This window comes from Thalia democratica, chromosome 9, assembly GCF_965202585.1.
Source record: "Thalia democratica chromosome 9, ktThaDemo2.hap1.1, whole genome shotgun sequence".
NCBI lineage: Eukaryota > Metazoa > Chordata > Thaliacea > Salpida > Salpidae > Thalia > Thalia democratica.
The window spans coordinates 13,860,977-13,883,919 of NC_139173.1; the positions used below are offsets into that span (position 1 = coordinate 13,860,977).

Consider the following 22,943-nt stretch of genomic DNA (forward strand, 5'->3'; position numbering starts at 1 on the left):
GGTTGTGGCCGGGTGCTGGATACATAGATCCACAATCACTTCCCATTGGCATGGATGGTAACCCGCCTTCTGGGAAACAGGTTTTGCGCATCTCTCGCTTCTTTTCTGTCATCGTCTTCGTTATATATTCATTTGTGTTTTGAAAGGTTGGAGTAGTCGGGCGGTTAAGGACGCCACTATAACTCTCCGCTGTTATTTCTCTATTTTCATCTTTGTTTGGTTGTGTATTTATGTATATTGTTGGGTTCTGCTTTGAATGTTTCCTGATTTGTAGTTGCAGTTTGAGCAGTATTAGATATTGATGTTGGAAAGTGAGAATCTGCTAACAGCTCGGAGTTACTTTGTTGGTCTCGCCTCTTAAAGCTTGACGCTTTATCGGCCGAGTGTGCACGCTTTGTGTGCTTCTTGACCATGTCAGAGATGTGGGTTGTTGACATGGCCTTGGGGTTCTTATTTTTGGAACTCATTCTTCCAGGAAAAAGCTAACCGCGGAGTTTCCGTGAAGAAATCAATTGCAATTAGCCGAGATAGAACTCAGAAATGCAAACAGATAAGAATTCTCCGCAATTAACCAAGTCAACGCTCAGTAATGCGAATTGATGCGAATTCTGATGCAATTAACCAAGTTGGAACTCAGTAATGCGATCTGTTGATTTTTCACCGCACTTAACCGAGGATGAGCTCAGTAGTGCGAACTGGAAACGAGGTATAGCTAGTCGAGGCTCGACTTAGTGTAATAATGACCACTTACCGTAGTCAATTAAAAATTAAAAAAATACTTAACAAATGCTACTTTCGTAATCTACCGTTAACTTACTATATTCTAACTTAGATAATTGTAAACTTAGTTAGTTAAATTAAACTGTTAGATAGAGAATTGCTAACACAAAGTTTATTTTACACAAGAAAACTAATATTACGATACAAAAAAGAGACACTCACACTCGTGCAGGACAAAAGCTCAGGAACTAAATTACCACAACAAATCACTGGGCTAACTACTACAAGACGTGTCGAGCTGGTTTCTAACGCCGGTAATCGTTTCGGGTTGAAACTCAATCTCTCGATCTAACGTTTTAGCGGACTGGCTATATGAAAAACAAGCCTCTTCGCTTAAAGAGTAATCTAACAAAGCCCTCTCTAAGTGATAACAAACGCCTAATACGGCCTTATGCCGAATGTATTCGTTAAGTGAGTCAAAACTAAAAGCCCTCGCTGACTGCGAAATAAGAATGTCTCTTCACTAAGTGTATAATCAAAAACCCTATGCCGAATGCCCTTTCGCTGAATGTATAATAAAAGTGCCCACGCCCTTCTTGCGACGTCTATTTTTATGCAGTCTGCTTCTCGAAGAAAAAAAGATTTCTCTTCTCTTCACAAAAGCAGTGCGAAGCAGGCGCAATGCTTACAATGCTTTTAATTCGAATTTTAGTTTAAAGATAACTCAAAAACTTAATACTATTTTAAGTAGTATAACAACATAGAAAATATACTGTTAAGCTACTTTACTTGTGTTTAAAAAAAAAAATTTAATGATTACAAAAAAAAATTATATTAACAATATCTTTTTTGTGTCAATCAATATTTTACTACTTAGCATGTAAAAATTGTTTAAGATTCCAGATTTTTTAGTGATTTTTGTTCAAAATTTCATGCTTTTAGTTCTCTACAATTAAGTACAAGTTTAATATTTTATGTAACAAGTTTATATGTGTACTATACCTCTTTATAATTTACCTTTAACTTGTAGCTTAGTTAAAATTTAATAAAATATGACTAAATTATGAAAAAGGTGATTTGATAATTTATTTTTCTACAATGGCTTAGTATTTAGCAATACTTATCTGATGACCAACTAAACAAAACATAAATAAACTTTTCAAACTTATAAAACAAGTATTTTATGTATAGGTTATTTAACATAAGTTAGTATCAAGACAAAATTTAAAAACAAATATGTATGTTTATATATCGCTTAATTACTGAACATATTATAAGAAAAAACTACTAAAGCCATTTTGATTACTAAACTTTAACTTAAAAGCACTGAACTAAAACTAAACGCCTATAAATAACTTTACAGAATGTCTCTTTGATTAAATCGTTTTTAAAAATAGACAATGTGACAAATAAAGTCAAAAAGTTTGTTTATATTTCTTAGAGTAGAATAATTTTGCTATAAAAGGTTACTTAGAGATTTTTTATCTTATAGGAGTTTTTACTCATTTAAACTGTTTTTTTTAATAAAGTTTTATCACTTAATTGTTTTACAGACAAGCTGAAAATTAAACAATGTGTTTTATTAAAAAAAATATGTTATATATAAACAAGTACGCATACTACTTTTTTTTTCTACACAGGTAATTTCACATAATAATTTTTTTGAATTTAATAACCACTGCCTTGAGCAGTCAAACAATATAACTTGAGAAGTAGTAAAACTGTATAAATCAATTTGAATATAGCAGATTTAAATAAGTCAACCACTAATAAAACTCACACTAGATGCTTTAGTTTTAGTATTCAAAATCTTCGAAATTCCAAAATCTGAAAGCTTGACAACACGAAACTTTTTATCCAATAGAACGTTATTTGTGTTCAAATCACGGTGTAGAATATTTTGTGAATGTATGTATTGTAAAGCAACAACAATTTGAATAAAAAGACTTGCAATTTTCTACATAAAAAAATAGATATCAGAAAAAATTTTTAATAATGCTGAAGCAATATTTTTATCATATTTTACCAGTATATTTAAATATTATTTCAATTAATTACACTAGTATTGCTAAAAGAATTGCAAAGACCATTTTATTTATTTGCTGCAAGTTACTGTATACTATGTAATTGCATAACTAACTGATTTGATAAAAAAAAATTACCTCCTCCTTCAATAATGATGTTTGTTGACCAAGAAAATAATTTAGTGTTCCACCTAAAAATTAATAAATCTTTTTATAACTTTTTTTGACTTTTTCAATATAAAAGCATAATGTGTAAGTAAAAACTTCAAGGTTGATTTCTTATTGTTAATTTCTGTGCTTATTTATAATTATATACTTTTGCACAACTTTTATTAAGTCTACTTTAAAAAATTAAACTATAATACTCTGCTAATACAGTTGACTTTGAATTACTTATGTGACTATGACTACTATCTATAATGAGAAATCTTATCACATGTCTGTATACACTTAGCAAGCTTAGTTTCCATTTTACAGTTACAGATCAGGTAAGATTTTCCTTTTTCTGATACTAGTAATGATAATGGGTAGCTGTCAAATTTGCACGAGCGTACAAAATTGCACTAGACACTTTTGCACAAAGGGTCAATTTGCACTAACAGATAATTTTGCACAGAGAGATTATTGCACGGATTTAGTTTTTTAATTATTATTTTATTTTACTATTACTGTTACCCTTTACCCTCGGTTCGTAACTATTTTTTTAATGTTTTTTTTTTTTCTGTTTTTTTACTCTCGTGCAAAAATGTAACTTGTGCAAAATTGACCCTTGGTGCAAAACTGTCTTTGTGCAATTTTGTTCCCTTGTGCAATTTTGTGCCCTCGTGCAAATTTGTCTTTGTGTGAAAGTATCTTGGTGCAATTTTGTGCACTCCTGCAATTTAGTCCCTTTGTGCAATTTAGACCCGTTCCCATTATAATATATCATATACTGGAGACCATAGTTGTCATTAAGCAACTACATATAGCCAAAAATTACTGAGCATGACATTTTAAGTTTAAACAATTAATTTAAAGTAAGTATCAATAATTCTTTCTTTTCCTGTATTCTAGTAAACTTACTAAAATAGGGTTTCAAGTGGACCAAGTAGATCCCTTGGGACTATTAGCAGCAAAGGGGCCAGGGGGAGGAGCCATGAGGTCATATTTGAAACTTACACTAGATACACTGGAGTTGATGATAAAGAGCAATAAAAGAGGTCTTCAGCAATTTTAATAGTAGTTTTATGAGAAATCTTGTTGGAGGGGGCATAGCTAATTATTTTCTTTAAACAGGGCCATTTAGAAAAAGTTTGGGAAGCCCTATACATAAGGCTTCTACATTTATGTTAATGTTATTGTATTAGTCACAATCTTCATTAAAATTGCCTTTTCAGAAAATGCAACCTTTGAGTTTTCAGCAACAAAAAATACATTTGGCAAATTTCATACAAAAAACTAGTGCGAAATTTCAGTTTGTTTAAAAAAAAACAGTCAAGATAGGCGTTTTTGATTTTCTGAAAATAAGCCTAATGTAAACTGCATAGGAGCCAAAAATTGCATCCTTAGAGTTTTCAACTGAAAACTGTTTTACATTTGGCAATTATCTAAAAACTACTAAATGTATTTCTCTCTCGAATTGCTTTTAATACCTTTGCAAATCTCTAACTATTTTTATCTTATTTTCTCTAGGCAAAACAGCAGTATGCCTTACAAATTATTACTTAAAATAATTACTTAAAAAGAAATTTGTAAACAGATTGTGAATTTTATTATTCACTATTTGTTTTACAAAATTTGAAAATGTGTAGGAAATAAACGAAACTTTTGTGTACTTAATAGTTTCTTGTGTACTATATCTAAGAGAAGTTTTAAGCTTTAAGATTGTTAAAACTTAAAACAACTTTATTATTTATTCTACAAAACGAAATACGAAACTTACCTTGTGCATATTCCATTGCAATTACTAGATTTTTTTCATCTATAAAATTTTCATAGTACTTAATTATATTTGGATGATGTAAACGCTGTAAAAAATTAAAAAAATAAATAAACTAAAACTATGAACTGTTTAAGAATGTATTAAAATTATTAATTTTAGACAAATTTATATAATATTTTTTTTTAATTACATGCTACTTTTTGAAAAGAAAATTAAAATTATTCAGATCAACATTTTTAATTTTTAGTCATCATTGAATATTTTATTTAGAAACATAGGTGAAGACCAAGCCAGAAAATAAGTTTTTAAGTAACAAAACAACAGTACAAAGAAAAAATGTAATATATTACTGTCTAAGATTAATATTTTAAAAGTAGGCAAATGACTTGTAAGGTTGATATGTAGTAGACATCTTTACACATTTTTACAACTTAATTATTTTTCACTAAATAAGCACAATTATTTCTACTTTTTAAATTTCTACAAGGCTTAAGCAGTTACTTTTGTTAAGAAAATCATTTTGTTGATGTTTAAACTCTTTTAGTTTATGTTAAATTGCACAAAATAGAATTTATGTAGAAATTTTTAACATTAAAAATTAACAACAAACTTGATCTTTTGATAACACAGGGTCGTCGCCTATCTTTAATTAAAAAACTGCCCAGAATGACCTAAAACTGCCCTGAGTCATCCTGAGTTTCTTTTCAAATGCTTAAGGGCATAGGGAGGTCTGACATTTTTTTTTTACTAAAAATAACATTGGATCTTATATAAAAGCTTGAAGTACAAACTACAGCCAGTTTTTATAAAACTAAAAAATCTTATTAACTTTTGAGATATTGTAATTTTTATAAAAATTTTCCAATACAAACGTATGGACCGCAAATTTTTCAGGGTCAATTTTCTTGGAAATTTAAAAAATCACTAAAAACCTATCTTCTCCTTCATTTTTTTAGCTAGAAACCTGAAACTTTCAGGGAGCGTTCCTTTTATAGTTTATAAGACTTTAAATGTTGGAATTTTAAAATTTTTAAAAGAAAATTGACAAATAAAAGAAAAATATAGGTGGTTTTGATTTAATAAAAATTTTATTTTTCAAAATTTCAAAAATTCCTGCATTCAATATTTTTAAAATCTAATAATACTCTTTCTCTTAAAATTTGAAGAAGATTGCTTAAGAAATGAAGGAGGAGATAGATTTTTAGTGAAATGGCCTATTTTTTGCGTTTTTAGTTTGCGCCTTCCATTAAGAACCTTTTAAGGTGACCGACTTTAATCGCTCATATCTCAAAAAATACTTTGAATTTTTTCAAGGGGTTAAAAATGTCTGATAGCCTAGATAAAACTCTATAAAATAAGATAAACTTGTAAAAATCAAGGTGGACCCCCCTATGCCCTTAATAACAAATTTAAAGCCTCTGGTGCAAACTACTTATACCTCATGTTCACTTTTCTTCCTCATAAATTGAAGGAAGGTTGTATTTGTATGCTTCTGCATTAAATGTTCACTAAATTTATGAGAAATAATATTTTTGAAGGTTAAAGAAAGTTGTATAGACTTATTTTTTAGTATTTTTACTGAAAACAAGTGTTTATAAGTAATGACAAACAACTTTACCTAGGAACTTAGGACATATAAAATAATATAATTTTACTCAATTATATAAGTAACTAAAATTATAAAGTATTTATAAAAATTTTAATGTATATTTAAACTTTTATATCTCTAAACTCTTTCTGTTAAATATAACCTATAATCATGATAAACATTAATTTCAGTTTTAAAACAAAAATGAAATTTATAATATTAGTGAAGAACTAGTCTCAAGGCTAAAAAATTCTAAATAGGCATTTCAAAATCAATATAAATCATGTTCTTGACAAAATAGCTTATACAAATAACAAAATATTTAAATTGGATCAATTGAATCTTATTCTAGATCTAGAAAAAATCTGCGCTGAGATTTTTAAAAGGTCAAAACATCCATAGTTATTCTGAGTTACCCTCATTCTCCCTGAGATTTTATAGCACTTTAAAATATCCTAAGTTTCCCCTAAGTATTCTGAGTGTGTAGCAACCCTGATAACAGTAAATATTTCATACAACATAGTTACCAAAAAAATTTCTGTAATTTTTTTTCAGGTTTTCTGAATTTCTTTCAGATTTTAAAAAAACAAGATCTCTGGTCCTTCTTTAGTTAAAAATTAAAATTAAGTTTTAAATAAGAAATTAAATAGTATAACAACATTAATAAGATACTATAAATCTAGTTTAAATATGTTTAAAAAAAATAAAATCATTATATGATAGCTTTTTGTATATAGTCAAAATTTTGTTACTTTACATGAAAAATAGTTTAAAATTCCAGATTTTTTTCAAAAACTTTCAAATTCTAGGTTTTTCCAGGATTCTAGGTTTTTTGCAAAGTCTGATAAAATAAATCTTAATTAAAAATTTTATCAAAAATACATATTTAATTATATTGTTACATAAAAGAAACTGTTTTAATAAAACTAAGACTGTGGTTATTAAAACGCTTTATAGGGTATGATAGTTGTTTATAGTTTAACTAACTTTCAAAATTTGAACTTCAACAATTGCTGAACTTCTTTCATCTTTAGTCATATCCTCTACATTTATTTCTTTCAAAATTAGAAGCTTCTTATCTCTAATACGACTTGTAAGATAAACAGTTCTACAGAAAAAAGTTTATTACATATTCATAATTTTAGATAGCTAGGTTCAGAATAGTATTATACCAGATACTCTTACAGAGAATTAACTTAGCTGCCAAATTATACACATAGTGTACTTTTTACTTTAAAGATGACAATCAAAGTTCTCAACTTAAACATAAGGAGAATGATCAGATATATTTTTTTTATTTCATTAACAAAACAATGTTTCACTCGCTTGAAACTAGTCAAACAAGATCAACAGTTGAATAGAATCTGTAAAAATTTTAACATTTTAGTATACTTACTTATTTATTTGTTTGAGTTTTTAGATTATAATATTAATAAGTAGCTTACATTTTTCAAAATTTAAGATAAACTAACCTAATAACATTATGATTTTTCTATATTAATAACTTTAAACTATAAGTTTTATTTAGATTTTATTCAGTTTTTTGTTTTATTTTTTTTAATTTCCTTTGTTTCAAGTTTAGCCTTTTGTCTTCCTGCATGTTATTGTTAAAATTTTTACAGATTTTATTCAACTGATGATCTTGTTTGACTAGTTTCAAGCGAGTGAAACATTGTATTAATAATAAAAGTTAAAACTTATAATTGAAGTTTTACATATAACAAAACAATGATAAATAATGAAGTTCACCACAGGACCATCAACTACAGCATCCGAGACAACCTATGATTCATTTTGTAGTTATTAGTACTAATCAGGCAGGCATAAATGCAAGAAACTGCTGTTGACATCAACCAAGCAGGTTCAAGTGCATATGCACTGAAGCAACCGTTTGTGGGAAAAGTTTATAAAATTAATGAAACCTAACCCATTATAAGTACAGGGTTGCCACTTTTATTCAAAAAAATTTTTTAGCTTTTCTAAATTTCTTCCAGGTTTTTCAGATTTTCTTCCAGGTTTGTGAAAGCACATCTTTTTTTGATATTTTTTAGTATTAAGTTATTATTTAGTTAAAAAACTGCTGGTCATAAGATATAAACTAATTAAAACTTACTGCAAGTATTGCAATTTATTTATTATGTTGGAACCTGTACAAATTCTTTTAAAATGGTTGTTCAAAACCAATATGTTTGTTTAATACAAATAGCTAAAAGTCTACTTTTTTTTTCTCAGTTTGAATGTGTTATCTTTCATTAACTCATATTAAACTATTTTATTAAATGATCATTTGATATTTTAAAAGTTGCTTAATTAGCTAATATATACTTTTTCTAAAGAGATCTAAGTCCTGAAGTAAGAGCTAGAACTGAAATAAAAATTAACAAGTATGCAGAACTAAAATTTGTTATAATTTACTATTTTTCTTTGACTTCTACTTGCTTCTATTGACACTTTTCTTTCACAATAATTTTCAAAGTAAAACTTCAATTTTATCCCTTTATAGATTATTCAATTTCTGTATTTTAACTAAGTAAAACAGCTAGTTAAACTGATATTTCATTAAAATATACATAGATTGTAAGTAATACTTTTCAAGCTTTATAAAACTTTATTTTAATAAAAAAAAATTGTCTAAAGTATATCAAATTCATCTTGTTTTAAAATAGAAGAATAACAACATACAAAATGTGCATTGTTCAGTTTACTATATTTTTTGTTAAAAAAATTTGAATAGTTTTGTGTTCACTTCATATTTTTCTGTATAAAAATTGTAATATTTTTTTACAAGTACAAAGTAATATTTTTATTTCTTTCCTAATGACTTCAAATCACTAACAATATCAACAAAAAGTTAATGTTAAAACATTTTATTTTTCATAGCAACAAAGTTAGCTAAAAAACTAAAACTACAGATTTATAAGTCATAAAAACTATAAATACTTTAATTTTATCTATTTTATAAAAATTAATAGAACCTCAAAATTAAAAACTTAGGTTTTTCTAGGTTTTTTTTTGCTTAAATTTTCAAGTTCCAAGTTTTTCCAGGTTTCAAGGTAAAGTGGCAACCCTGTAAGTATAAAACTTTCAATACAAAACTGATTCTAATAAGGTAAATAATTGAAAAACACAACTTAGCACAATATTTATTATAAAATTTTCTATAAAATATTTAGTAAATCAAAAGTGGTGTTTGTAAAAAGTTTTTTTTTACAAAATTATTTAACAAATTTACTTCACTTATTGTCTAAGTTTTATTATTTTCTAATTAATTCATAAAGATATTCACAGAAAAAATTACTTTCATTTAAACATTCCAACAATGAAATTATATTTATTAAATTGTTGCAGGGTTGCAACTCATTTAGAATCAAAAAATCAGCCTGAGTTTCAACAATTTAGCTTAAAAATACTATAAGATTAAAACAGAAAAAAATTGAATAAAAATACAATTTAAAAAAGTATTTGAAGTTAAAAACTACTTAAGACTTTGGAAAAATATGACAACTTTCTAAAATAGACGGATTTTATAAAAAAATACAAACAAGCGTGAGTAAGTCTGGATTTTTTTTATCTCAAACTAGCCTGAGCTATCCTGAATTGCCAGAGTGTCTGGCAACCTTGAATGTGTTTTGGAAACAGCATTAAAAGTCATATTCATTTCAAACATTTCAGAGCAAAAACTTAAGACTTACTTATTTTCAGCTAATGATATAAAAAACAAACTTAAAAATTAAATTACCAAAATACATTTTTGTTACAACTAACCCAAAAGCGCCTTTACCAATCATCTTTATTTTTCGATACTTCTCCATCTTTTTTCATTATTTATATATTTTTTTTTTCATTCTTTTCTTATTTTGTTCATAAAAATCTTAAAGTTATACATTTATAAATTCCACAAATACAATATTTTCTAAAATTTCTGTGCTGCAATTGTAAGTAAGTAAGTTGTGCTGCAACAAAAAAACAATGTCAATTCAATCATGTAATCACTCCCTACAACCAGGGGTCAGCAAGTCAAAAATGTAAATTTTTATATGGTAAAAAAACTTACTTTTTACAAAACTAAAACAAAAAAAATAAGGTGATAGATTATCATTTAAATATAATACCAATTTTTTTAAAATTAAAATTAAATTGCATTAAATTAAGTGAAATAAAAGTTTGATTTTAGCCCACACCACAGTTTTCCAATTCCTAGCCTAAGCTATTGTATTTACCAACTGATTTGCAAAATTTAGAGACTACTATAAAATATTTTTAATTTTCTTATTGTAATCAGTTTTCTCAACTTTAGCTAATCAAGTACAACCAAAAATTAGAAAAAAAAATTTTATTTAGATAATAGGAAATAGTCAAAATACAAGTAATATTGATTTTCCTCTCTTTCTCATATTTCCTAACTTCAGCATGGGATATCTAACACATTATAAATACATAATGCAGTTATTTTTATATTGTTTTAAAAAACAAACCTTTGTCAGTAAAAAAATTCAAAATATATTAACAATCATTACTGCAACAGGGCTCCTTTAAAAAATTAACACTTATGCTGATTTTTAATAGGAAAATTTATTCTATTATCACCACGTTTTTTAAAAGATTTATTTAAATAGATAAAACAATCAAGTTAAGGACATAGGGGGGTAAACACCCTTATTTAGTTTTAGATCTTATTTTATATATTTTTTACTAAGCTACAGGATGCTTTTTACAGATTTTAAAAATTCAAAATAATTTTTGAGATATAGCAAATCAAAGTCGGAGGTAACAATAGGTTCCTTACGGGAGGGGAAACTAAAACGGTAAAAATAGACTATTTCACTAAAAATCTATCTTCTCCTAAGTTTTTTGAGATAACTACCTCAAATTTTCAGGAAATGTTCCTTCATATATTTAGAAAATTCTGTCGGAAGGGATTTTTAAAATATTAAAATTTTATATAAAAAACAAACAAAAAAAAGTTTTTTTTAGTTTTTTTGTTATAAAGTTTTTAATTTGTAATTTTTTTAAATTCTGTTGCGACAGAATTTTTTTAATATTTCAAGGAACATTTCCTGAAAACTTGAGGTAGAGACATTTTTCTTACTTTCTTTAAAAAGCAAACAAGAAAGAAAAAAAATTGTGAACGCTCACAACTAAGGTCAATGGATTGGTGTGGAGAAAGACCTTTCGGTCATCGAGCTGCACACCATTTACTTGTAACTAATTCTTTGAGCTAACTTAAAACAATAATGAAAAAATAAAAACAATAACTTAAAAAGTAACTGTAAATACAATTTTTTTTTTTTTTTTAAAGTTTAAAAATGGTAAGCACCCTTTTTTCACCCATTACTGCCAATATTGACCATGGAAACCATAGTCTACCATGGGCTCCACACCGTCTCCTCCCCTAGATTTCTATTTTTATGATCATGTACATTCACATTTTTCTTGTTGCCCTTTCTACAAGAGCAACCACAAAAAATGCAACAGATATCTCAAAATTGAATAAATGGGGAGAGTTAGTAATGTCAGTATACATAAAATATTTAGTAATGTCATAAAACTGAAAGAGCGCCATGTATTTTAAAATAGTGTCTTTAAATTTGTAGTATATGTGTTTGTAGGTAAATAAAAATAAAGCAAAAAAAAATTGTTTAACTGTTCTATAGATTTGTAAACAATTCAGATTTAAACAATAAAATCTAGCACTAATAATTGATAGAATTTGTTTAAACTACTTAAAATAAAATCACTCCTAACAATAAACAGCTAAATTTAAAAAACAAAATAATAAAACTTAACAAATATTGTGAAAAAAATAAAGTAATAATAAAAGTATTTAATTGAGTTAAATAAACTGTTTGTAAACCTAAAACTAATTTTTAACAAATAACATTAAATAACCAGAATGTCTAAAAAATATCAAATTTTTACTTCTAAATTTAAAATCTCTATCTGCTGAAACAAATTGACAATTAATATATAGTAAACAAAAAACTACAAAAAAAAATTAAAAAAGAAAAATTATACATCTACTTGTTTAATCACACTGTCAATGAGGGCAAAACAATACTATTAAATTTTATGTACAAGAAACAAATTAAAAAAGTATATATAAAAAATAAAATATTAAAAATAATAAAACCAACCTATACCAATCCAGCTCTACCTTCACCCAGTTTATAAGACCAACAGCAATCAGCCCAAAAAAAAAGTTTAAGACAAACACGAATACAAAGATATAAGTTTAACTATTGGTAAAGATTATGCTTGATATTTTTCTGATTGTCTTTTAAGTAAGTTTCATCTCATTCCATATTAAAATGCTCCAGGATATCTCTGATCTATTAAGGGCATAGGGATTTTTGAGATATAGCCGGTCAAAGTCGGAGGTAACAATAAGATTCTTATGGGAGGCGCAAACTAAAACAGCAAATAACTAGAAATCACTAAAAATCTATCTCCTCCTACGCTTTTTGAGATTACTACCTCAAGTTTTCAGGAAAGGTTCCTTGCAGTATTTAGAAAATTCTGTCGGACCAGAATTTGAAAAAATAAAAAAATAAAAATTTTATAACAAAAAAACAAAAAAAAAAGGTTTTTTTTTGTTTATTTTTATATAAAATTTTAATTTTTTATTTTTTTCAAAATTTCTCCCGACAGAATTTTTTAAATATATCAAGGAACATTTCCTGAAAGTTTGAGGTAGTTATCTCAAAAAACGTAGGAGAAGATAGATTTTTAGTAAAATAGTCTACTTTTGCCGTTTTAGTTTGTGCCTCCCATAAGGAACCTATTGTTGGCTCCGACTTTGAACGGCTATATCTCAAAAATTATTTTGAATTTTTTTAATCTGTAAAAAGCATCTTGTAGCTTAGTAAAAACTATATGAAATAAGATCAAAAACCAAAAAAGGGTGTTTACCCCCCCCCCCCCATCTATGCCCTTGTCGCTAACCTGGGTTTCTACTTATACACTTTCGGGGCCTAATTTATTACGCAACGTGCACTCTAACTTGTATAGTAGATGCCCCAAGATAACGCTTAAATTATAGTCAACTTAAATAAACTAACATGAATTACTTACTATTTACTAAAGGTTTAATAAATCAGTTACTTATACTAATTTAAACTTAGTTCGAATCTGTGATAATGATTATATTTACAATGAATTTGCGAAACAAAAAGATGATAAAATACTGCACAACATTACACTAATAAACCAAATTATCAATTCTTTTAAAAGACGACAATACTCGAATAAAAGAAACTAAAAACTAAATGTTTAAACCAAACTCAAAAAGTGTTCTAAAATCGAAATCTACTCGACAACAAGATTGAAACCATTAAAACTTTAGTGCAGCGAAAAGCTGCACTGACTTCAGTCTGCTGCAATGCAGTAGAAACTAAAAGAACTCTAAATTACTCGAGATTGTTGAATTTATACTCGCTTGAGAAAAAAGAAGAAAGTAAAAAAGAGACAATTACCACGTAAGCGGCACACCCTTAAGTTTCTAGGCAATTCTTCCCATAGTTTAGAACCAAGGTAAGATAATGTTTTAAGACCAAAGAGACTTTTTACTCTGGGAAAAAAATAGTTTGTTTCGGCAAATCTTGTTAGATGATTATGCATTTTATTAACGCTTGTAAAGTAAGGCTTAAAATTAACTGGCGAAGTATATTTTTTAAATTTGTGCATAAAAACTCCTACCTCATACTTTAACATATTTTTAGCATTTAATATTTTCTTTTCAATTTTTTTACTTGTAACACTTTCATTCCAACCTTTAGAATGAATGCATCTTAATGCTCTATTAATGAGTTTATCGATCTCAGTAGTTTTAGTTTTACTTGCCCTACCCCAACACAACAAACCAAATCTTACATGACTCATCAGAAGAGAATCAAAGATGTAGTATAAGGAATTTTGATTAAAAAGTACCTTGTTTTGTATAAAATACCTATTGTCTTCAATAGCTTTGTTTTTACTGCTTCAATATGGTCAGACCAATTGAGGTTACTATCAATTGTAAAACCAAGATACTTATATTTTTCTACCTTTAATATGGATGTATTACCTATTTTTATTTGTAAACTTGTGTTTTTCCAAACTTAATTAAAACTCCGAGACAATCCTACGACCGGTTTCACAAATTGTCATTTTTTCAACTTTACCCACAAACGGTCGCTTCAGTACTTAGTACTTAAGCCTGCTTGTTTAAGATCACAATAGCGGTTTCTTGCGACTATTCCTGCCTGATGAGTCCTAATAAGGATGAAACCGGTTGTAGGATTGTCTCGGATGCTGTTGTTGTTATATAGTTAAGTAATGATTTTTTTTATATTTACAATTCAAAGTACAGTTTTAATTGCACGTTAATAAAAGTCAGCTAAGTTTTCACTATATCATGTGTATTTATAACTTTTTACATTATTTAAACAATAGCTTTGTGTATTAGATTAAAAAATCTAAGGCTGTTGTATTTAATAATTAGTAAGTTAAAGTTTAGTCTGAGTTTATTTGTAACTAAATGAAAATTTTTAGTTCCAAAAGAAAGTTTATATTTTTGATGCCTTTAATACCAAATCACAAGAAGAAAGCAAAGGAAAAGAAATTATAGATAACATTAAGTTAGTACATTTTCAGCGATAGTTATAGAAAGTCGTTTTTAACTTTTACCGCTTCTAGTAACAATAAGTATAAGATAACATTTAATTTAATTGTTATTAAAATAGGCGACAAGTTAAAAGGGATACTGAGTTATTACAGAAAGTGAGTGAACTTAAAGCTGTAGGAATAGACCACAACTTACAATCAGACAGCACTAGCTGCGGACTACATGTCATTGAGGTAAGAACGACAATAAATTATTTTTTATTGTTCTTAGAAAATAAAAGTTTTCCTTCTAATATTAATCTTCAGGCTGCAGAGCAAATACTCTCAAGTTTTCCGCTTTTACCAGAAGAAATAGTACTAAAAACAGGGGGGGACAAGAACTATTAAAAACGATTAGACGTGGCGACAAAGTTGATAAGGGATGGAGGTGAAACTAATTGTTACAAAACTTTCTAAGATAAAAAAAGTAACACTTATATAAATTATATAACTAATAAGACTACATGTTTTATATAAGAAAATAGTTTTAAAATATAACTAAAACTTTCTCTACAGTTGTAAATACGAATGCTTGCAGCATTTGCAAGTATTTTCACCCTGTTAGAAGGCAAGCTGAAAAAATTGGAAAAAACAAAAAAGTTAAATGGGTTAGATTAATTGATTGTATCAAATGTATGTTAATATTCCAAAGACTAGTACTAAATAAAGTTAAAACTAATAAATTAACTATATAGTTAACCAATTAAAATCATTCATTTTCAGTTAGGATGCCATAACTGCAATAAGTGGTATCACATATGTTGCCTGGACATGACAGAGGAAGAATACGATCGGCTAGAAAACAGAGAATACTTTTGTAGTTTTTGTGACTATATAGCGCCAAATGAAATTGAAGAATAAACCGTTAAATGTGATATTGTTTGTTTATATTATAAAAATTGACATTACTGTAAAAAAGCAATGAAATAGAAAACTATCATAAAACTAAACAAACAAAAATTTAAAAATTTTATGTCAAAGAGTTAGTTATATATTAAATATGCTTTGTACTAGGTAAAATAATAATATATGTAATAGGTATAATGATAGTATAGGTCAAAAGAACAGTGTTACGTTTTGGTTAGACGTTATATTTAATAGTAATTTTGGGGTACTTAACCACTTGTACGAAAATGGTCAAATGACCAATTTTATTGACACCTATTGGGGACAAGACCTAATAGTACACAAGTAAAAAGTTTCAACGTTCTAAGTAAAGGTATAGTATGTTAAAATATTAGAAGACCTGTGCACTGAAATTTCAAAATTTTGAATTCCAAATTTCGTAGTAACTTCTTGTTCATTTGTTAACTTGTTTCTGTAAACTTTATATTCTTTTACTTGGTGCATGTTACTAAAGTTATTTCTGCATAATATTTTGTAAAGGTTGTTTTTAGGCCTAATAGATTTAAGAATACCTTTTGTAATCTAGGGTTTTGACTTGAGTTTTAATTGAGATTTTGAAAGTTTTTCCATAGGAATATTTTTATCACTTATCTCTTTGATTTTATCTATAAAGCATTCAATCTTTGAATGTATTGAGTCTTTAGAGTTGATAATTTTATATATTTCAATTTATTAAGAATTTTAGAAGTATCAATCATTAGTTTTTGAGTATTAATTTTAGAAAAATCTAGGCAAAATTTAATTTTAGAATTATTTTACTTTCGTTATAACATTTTACTTTTAAATAGAGTGGGAAATGATCAGAAATATCTGATAAAAGTACATTTGAGTCTAGAATTTTTTGCGGGTTGGAGTAGTAAAAATGATCAATCAATGTCCCTCCCAGTTGACAAACAAAATAAAACTGACAGTTTAAACATTACAATTTAGAAAAATCATTACACTGATTAGCAAATTCATTTCAAGGTTATAAAAATATAAGCTGTTTAAGAATACTACAATTTTGAAATATCTAACTGGCAGACATACTTACAGTTACACTGGTAAAAGTTGTAAACAAACAAGTTATAACCATTATACTAATATAATACATTAATTCTTAAAAAATCACCGAATACATCACCAGTATAGTAAAAAAACTATAAAAATAATCTTATCAGGGAGATATTGAAATAATTCCAATTGACAGTCAAAAACATATAAATAATACTGAAATTCTATTTAAAAATATAGCTAAAAAATCAAACTTTATATGAATAACTAACATAAAAGAGATAATACGGCTAAATAAACATTTTGTAATAAACAATAAGAAAATTACCAACATCAGTTGTTTATAAATTTTTTGGTTTTAAGTAAAAAGTTTAGACATAAACTACCTTTTAAGAAAAAAAATACTAGTTAATTTCATTTAGCGTATAATCAAATAAGCTTACTAAAAACTGATAAGAGTATGGTGTAAATTTAGTTATATTTTATTATTTTTAAAAGTATAGCTAAGATAGTTACGTCATAAACAACGTCTCCAACGTTTCCACGTCAGGCGAGAACAGCATGTAACGAAAAAGCTAAACAGATTTTTTTTAATGACGACGTTAAACAAAAACGTGAACAATCATCCATTCATGAACACCTCCTCAATAATCCTAGTTGTGCTAAGAACTACCTATAACAGTAGAATTAAAATTCTATCCAGAGCGAGAAACTCTTACCATCTCTCAGTTCTAGAAGTATTGTTCATTATAACTTGCGAGCCGATAGTTTGTAAACGACGAGATTTCATAAAATATATTATTTATACTGTTTATTGAAAGACAAAAAACGCTCAAATGGTTTGGTTCAAGGACCTGGTGTACAAAAAAACTTTTCGGTTATCGAGTTGTACACCATCTTTAATTTAATTAAGTTAGCTTTTCAGTAAGAAATACTATTATAAAACAATTAAAACTGTTATAAATTTTTGGTAAAAAAATTATTCACTGAAAGTTTTATAATAACAATATAGATGATATCCTTTCAAACTTTGTTTAATAAAACACTCAAATGGAATTTTAAATTACGTCATAACGTACTTATGTTTAAATTTTAAACTTCCGTTTTAGTGTTTTGTTTTTTACTTTATTTTGAACTTGTTTTGCGGTTAAGGAATGCGTAGGCACGAAACTTGAGTACTGCAAGTTTTACGTCTAGTAATAAACTTGTTATATATAATATGAGACTTTAAAAGTGTTATATTTCTGTATGTCAAACATGAAAAAACTTTCAATGGCACACAATCGAAAGATGTTAGACACGCAGGACAAAGAGAGGCGAATGTGTGACTGTAAAAAACAAGAATGCTCGGTAAATGGAAGTTGCCTAATGGAAAATTTTATATATAAAGCGACTGTCATAACTGAAAACCAGACCAAGTTTTATGTTGGCTCTACTGGACTATCGTACAAGAATCGCTACACAAAACACAAGTTCAGCATCAAACATGAAAAACATAAAAATGCGACAACTTTATTACAGTATGATTGGAAACTAAAAAATAACACAGTCAATTTTAAAATTTACTGGGAAATATTAACAAGAACGAATACTAATACAGTTTAAAAATTGATGTAAACTAATCAATGCGAAAAAAATCGAAATTTTAAACGTTAAAAAATAAGAATCTCTAGACAAAATGAATTAATTACAAACTGGCTGTCTACATTACCAAAAACAATATATATACTAACTCTCTGATTAGTTTTGTCTGAAATCAACTAACTATTCTATTGTTACGTAACAACTATTCTTTTATAATTTTATTACTGTATTTACAAGCTTTTCATTGAATAAAATACTTGGCTGAAGACGCGTATTGTCGATAATTGTCAATTGGTAAATTAATTTTTGCACAAGCCGTTTTGCATGATTTTTGATAGCTTCAAAATTACGTCATAATCTATTCATGCTTAATTTTTTAACTTTCATTTGTGTGTTTCGTTTTGTGCTTTATTTTAAACTTGTTTTGAAGTTGATGAGTGCATAAGCACGAAACTTGAGTCCTTCAAGTATTACATCTTGAAATAAACCTTTTTATTAAAAAAGCCCTTGAAGTGGGCTCCGTGTGAAAGATTTAATTTATTAAGTTATTCAAATTATTTATATATTGAATTTATATGATACGTCACAATGTTTATTTTTGTAACTTAAAAAAAAAATTGTCGATAAAACTTAATTTTTGATTTTAGGATACGTTTAAAGCGTTGAAACAGTTGTAAGCATTTTTAAGAAAAGTTTTTTTATAAATAGTTATTTCTGCAGTTTGCTTAGAGAAAGTTTGACATTTGTAAGTTAAAACAACAATTCCTTTTTTTAGTTTTATCTACTTTTTAACTTTAAAAAAATTAAAAAAATAATTATAGACAAACTAAAGATACAAAACACTCCTTTTTATTTACAAAATCACGACTTAGTTGTAAAATCGAGAAAGCGATCACAACTTTGTTGTTCAATTTAAGATAAGTTTTAAATTTACTATTTTTTAGTTTTTGTATTTACCTTTACTATTCTCAACTTATGAAGTCAGTAAAATTAATTAGAAAGTAAAGTCAAATAATGCATTTTGTTTCATGTTTTTATAACTTAAAAGTTAAGCGTTATAATTGGAAAAAACGTCCGTACGCTTTGTATAATATGGGAATATAATTTGAAATTTTTTATTTTAAACATGAGTCTTTTTCTTTTAAACCTGTTTAACTAATTTAAACTAACAATTTATAAACAGAAATATTTAAAACCGTTTTATTTTATCTATGATAAAATCTGTGTATGAATAACATTTTGTGTTGTTAGTTTTAGCTGAGTCTTTTAATTAAAATAAACATTTTATTTGCTAAGCATGGTTGTTGTTTGTCTTAACTATACATTTTTGTCTTTGTTAATATTCTTTATTTTTCAAAATGAATATCTAAAAATTTTTGTGACTGTTTAGTTTTGTTTTAATTTGACATAGTTTTTCACATTTTAAGTTTTAGTTTATGTTCATGTTTTTTCGTTTTCATAAGCAGTTTGGTAATTTTCTGTTATATCGTTTTTTTAAACCGTTGTTAAAGCTCGTTTTGTGATTAGGTGTCTATATTTGAATTATAGACTAATTGACACACTTTTTTTATTTTGTATTGTCTCTTTTTATAGAATATTTGTTAAAAAGATTGTTTATTTAACAGCTTAAGAGAAAATGAATTGGCTCAATTCTGCGAATAAAGATTCTTTGTTTTTTTTTCTTAGGATTAAGTTGTTTTAGAATTAGTTGTTGTAATTAAATATTTGGCTTTAGTTTTCTATTAAAAAGAACAATATTTTAATGGTTTTCTTTTGAATACTTTATGGTAAGATAAGTTTTGTTGAATTAGTAGTTGATTAGTTTTATAAAAATTTTCTTTCATTTTTGGCCACCATTAGTGAAAGTATATTGTAGGTCATTTTTAAAGGTATATTATAGGTCAAAGTATATTGTTTTTTTTTAGTATTTATGTTGGTTGTTTATTTTTTATGACATATGTGGTTAGCAGATTTTATATCAGCTCGATAGTCTTGCTTTATGGGGTAAAAATATTTTTTGTTACTGCAAAGTTTTTAGCTTTTAATGAATCTTATGGGTAATAGCTTCAAGATTTGTCGGGTGGTTTCATTGGTTTTTTATAGAGAAAACGTTGAAAATTAACTTTCTAAACTGTAAATGTATATTTTTATTAAAAAGCAGTTCTAGTTTTATAAAACGTTTGTACTAATTATTTCTGCTTCTACCGTTGTTTTGAAGCAACTTTCAACAGAATTTTTTATTTGTGTTTTTTTTTGTCCAGTCCAGTGTAACGATAGCTGCATACATCGTTCTGAAGAGAGTATAAAAAACGCAAAAAAAACGCGAAAACGGTATAAAAATCACCGCGAGAGAGATCAAGCGTGGTAGTTGAGTCGTTGTAGTCGTGGTAGCCGTGGTGTGGTTGCGTTTGCGTTAATATTAGTTGGCATTAGTTTGTTTTCTCGTAGGAGTAGGCGTACGTGTTTATTTTTCGAGCACTTCTTTTGATTATGTTTAAGACGTACTTTTGAGTCGTTTACTAAGCATTATTTTGTTATTGGGCATTGATTCATACTCTTGCTAATATTCTTAATTCTCATTTAGCGAGTCACATAGTCTCTTTTCCAAGATCGTTGAATTTTACATTGTACAATAAACGTTTAAAGTTAATTCATATTCGTTTACTAACTAGAATTTAATCTAGTTAAGCTTAACTTATATATCTAGCATTTATTTATAGGCTAGATTATATTAGACTTTCTGTAGAATACGTTTAATTGTAACATACTCTCACTAACACGATTAGTAGCACTAATTTGAGTATGAGCACTAGCAGCAAGAAATCCATACCTGTGTCAGTATACAACTGCTCGAGGTTAGTTACAGATGCTGAAGAAGGTATAGACGCTGATTACCACAAACCAACTATAAACCCTGAGCCAATTAAGATAAGATAAGAGAAGATATTGTAAGAGGTGAGGGTTATACCAGTAATGGTTTTATTCTTACAACCTACACCTTTTCAGTCATTTATGTAACTAAGATATCACGCCACAAAATTACTTTTAATTTTCAACATTGCTTCTGCGCTTCTTGGTTACTTAATTTGTATGACTACAAAACCGTCGCCTCTGTTAAATACCAATTCTTCATGATTTACCATAGGACATTAATATTGGAAAAATAATTGCGCAATTAAATTTTTAAATGAAGCGAAAAAAAGTCAAAAAATATTTTTATAATACTCTTAAAAAAAATAATATTCAAATTTTAGTTAATTTTTAAGTTCTTTTAATGTTAAAGTCTAGAAAAGCTTAAATAAGTAAATCTTCTAGAATTGTTACTTTGATAATTTTAAACCACAGCCAGAAGTTCTACTTTTACAATGCAATATCATATCAGAACTCAGAAGCGTTTAGTTACAGTCACCATTCTATTGTGTTTACACTTCCCGTTTAGCTGGCATTTTTTATTCAAAAATTGTTGTGTTGAAAGTGTATAACTTAATTAAAAATATTAACTTATAAAAACTTTGTTACTATCTAGGTATTAATGAACATATTTTTTTTTAATTAAGAATAAAAAAACACTTGAAAATACCGATAAAAATGTATTAAAATTCAAAAAAAATAAAACAAAGAACAGTGTAGTATACATCTAAATTCTTACGATAAAATTAAATTAAAAAAGTTGTAAAAATCCCTTAGTAGAACTTACACATCAAAAAAACGAACAGTATAATTTACATTAACAAAGTTTGTAGTTGATTCAAAAAAAGTCTAGAAGGAAATGTTTTAAAAAAATTAACAAAATTTAAATATATTTTCAAGTATAAGTGTTCAAAAAGTTTTGTCTAGGACCTGGTGTACGAAAAACCTTTAATTTATCGATTCATTTACGTATACTGTTTAATGTCTTGTCCAAGACCGTAGATGCTTTAGAAACCTAACTTATAATAATAGCTTGCTTATGATGTTTGGCAAACACTTTTAGTAGTTGATAAATATTTCTAAACATATTTAAAGTTATAAAAAACTAAGTATAACTTTTCATCATTTTAACCAACAACAGCTTTCATTTTTGCTGAATTAGCCATATTGTAAAAAAAATGATCGTAATTTCTATCGTTTGCACTTTTGGGTTTTGTTCAAAGTGCGAACTTAAGAAGAAGGTGACTATTTCTTTGTTATAGAACTATTGACTGTATGGCTTAAATAATAGATGTTGTATAATATAATAGTTTTTTTTAATAAATAAGATACCTAAAATCCAAGCAAAATTATTCAATCATGTAATGATTTATTAAAGGAAAAATCATTTTGTAAACTTTTGAAATTATAAACAAAGCCATACATAAATAGATATCATTTAGTGAAAATATTAAAAATACCAACATGACTTTTTTAAATTTCATTAAAACATTTTTAGTTTAAAACGTTTAGCTATATTTTTATCGTATCTAATAAAGCACTATAAAAATAAAACTGTTGGCTGCTTTTCATAGTTGTAACTTATAACAGTTGTTGAAATTTTGATTTTGTTATTGAAATAAAAACATTACAGTATACTAAGTTAAATTTATATGCT

General features: G+C 26.9%; 1 protein-coding gene across 1 annotated transcript in view; it reads right to left on the minus strand.

Moving 5' to 3' along the window:
- Positions 1-10,201, minus strand: part of LOC145844558 (serine/threonine-protein kinase Nek8-like) — a 49,843-nt gene extending 39,642 nt beyond the window's left edge. The window contains exons 1-5 of the mRNA XM_082951956.1: positions 10,019-10,201; positions 7,241-7,361; positions 4,666-4,750; positions 2,883-2,935; positions 2,501-2,677 (exon numbers count right to left, since the gene is read on the minus strand). Of these exons, the coding sequence (XP_082808082.1) occupies positions 2,501-2,677; positions 2,883-2,935; positions 4,666-4,750; positions 7,241-7,361; positions 10,019-10,065 (483 nt within the window). The 5' untranslated portion in view covers positions 10,066-10,201. The remainder of the gene's footprint in view (positions 1-2,500; positions 2,678-2,882; positions 2,936-4,665; positions 4,751-7,240; positions 7,362-10,018) is intronic.
- Positions 10,202-22,943: the final 12,742 nt, after the last annotated feature.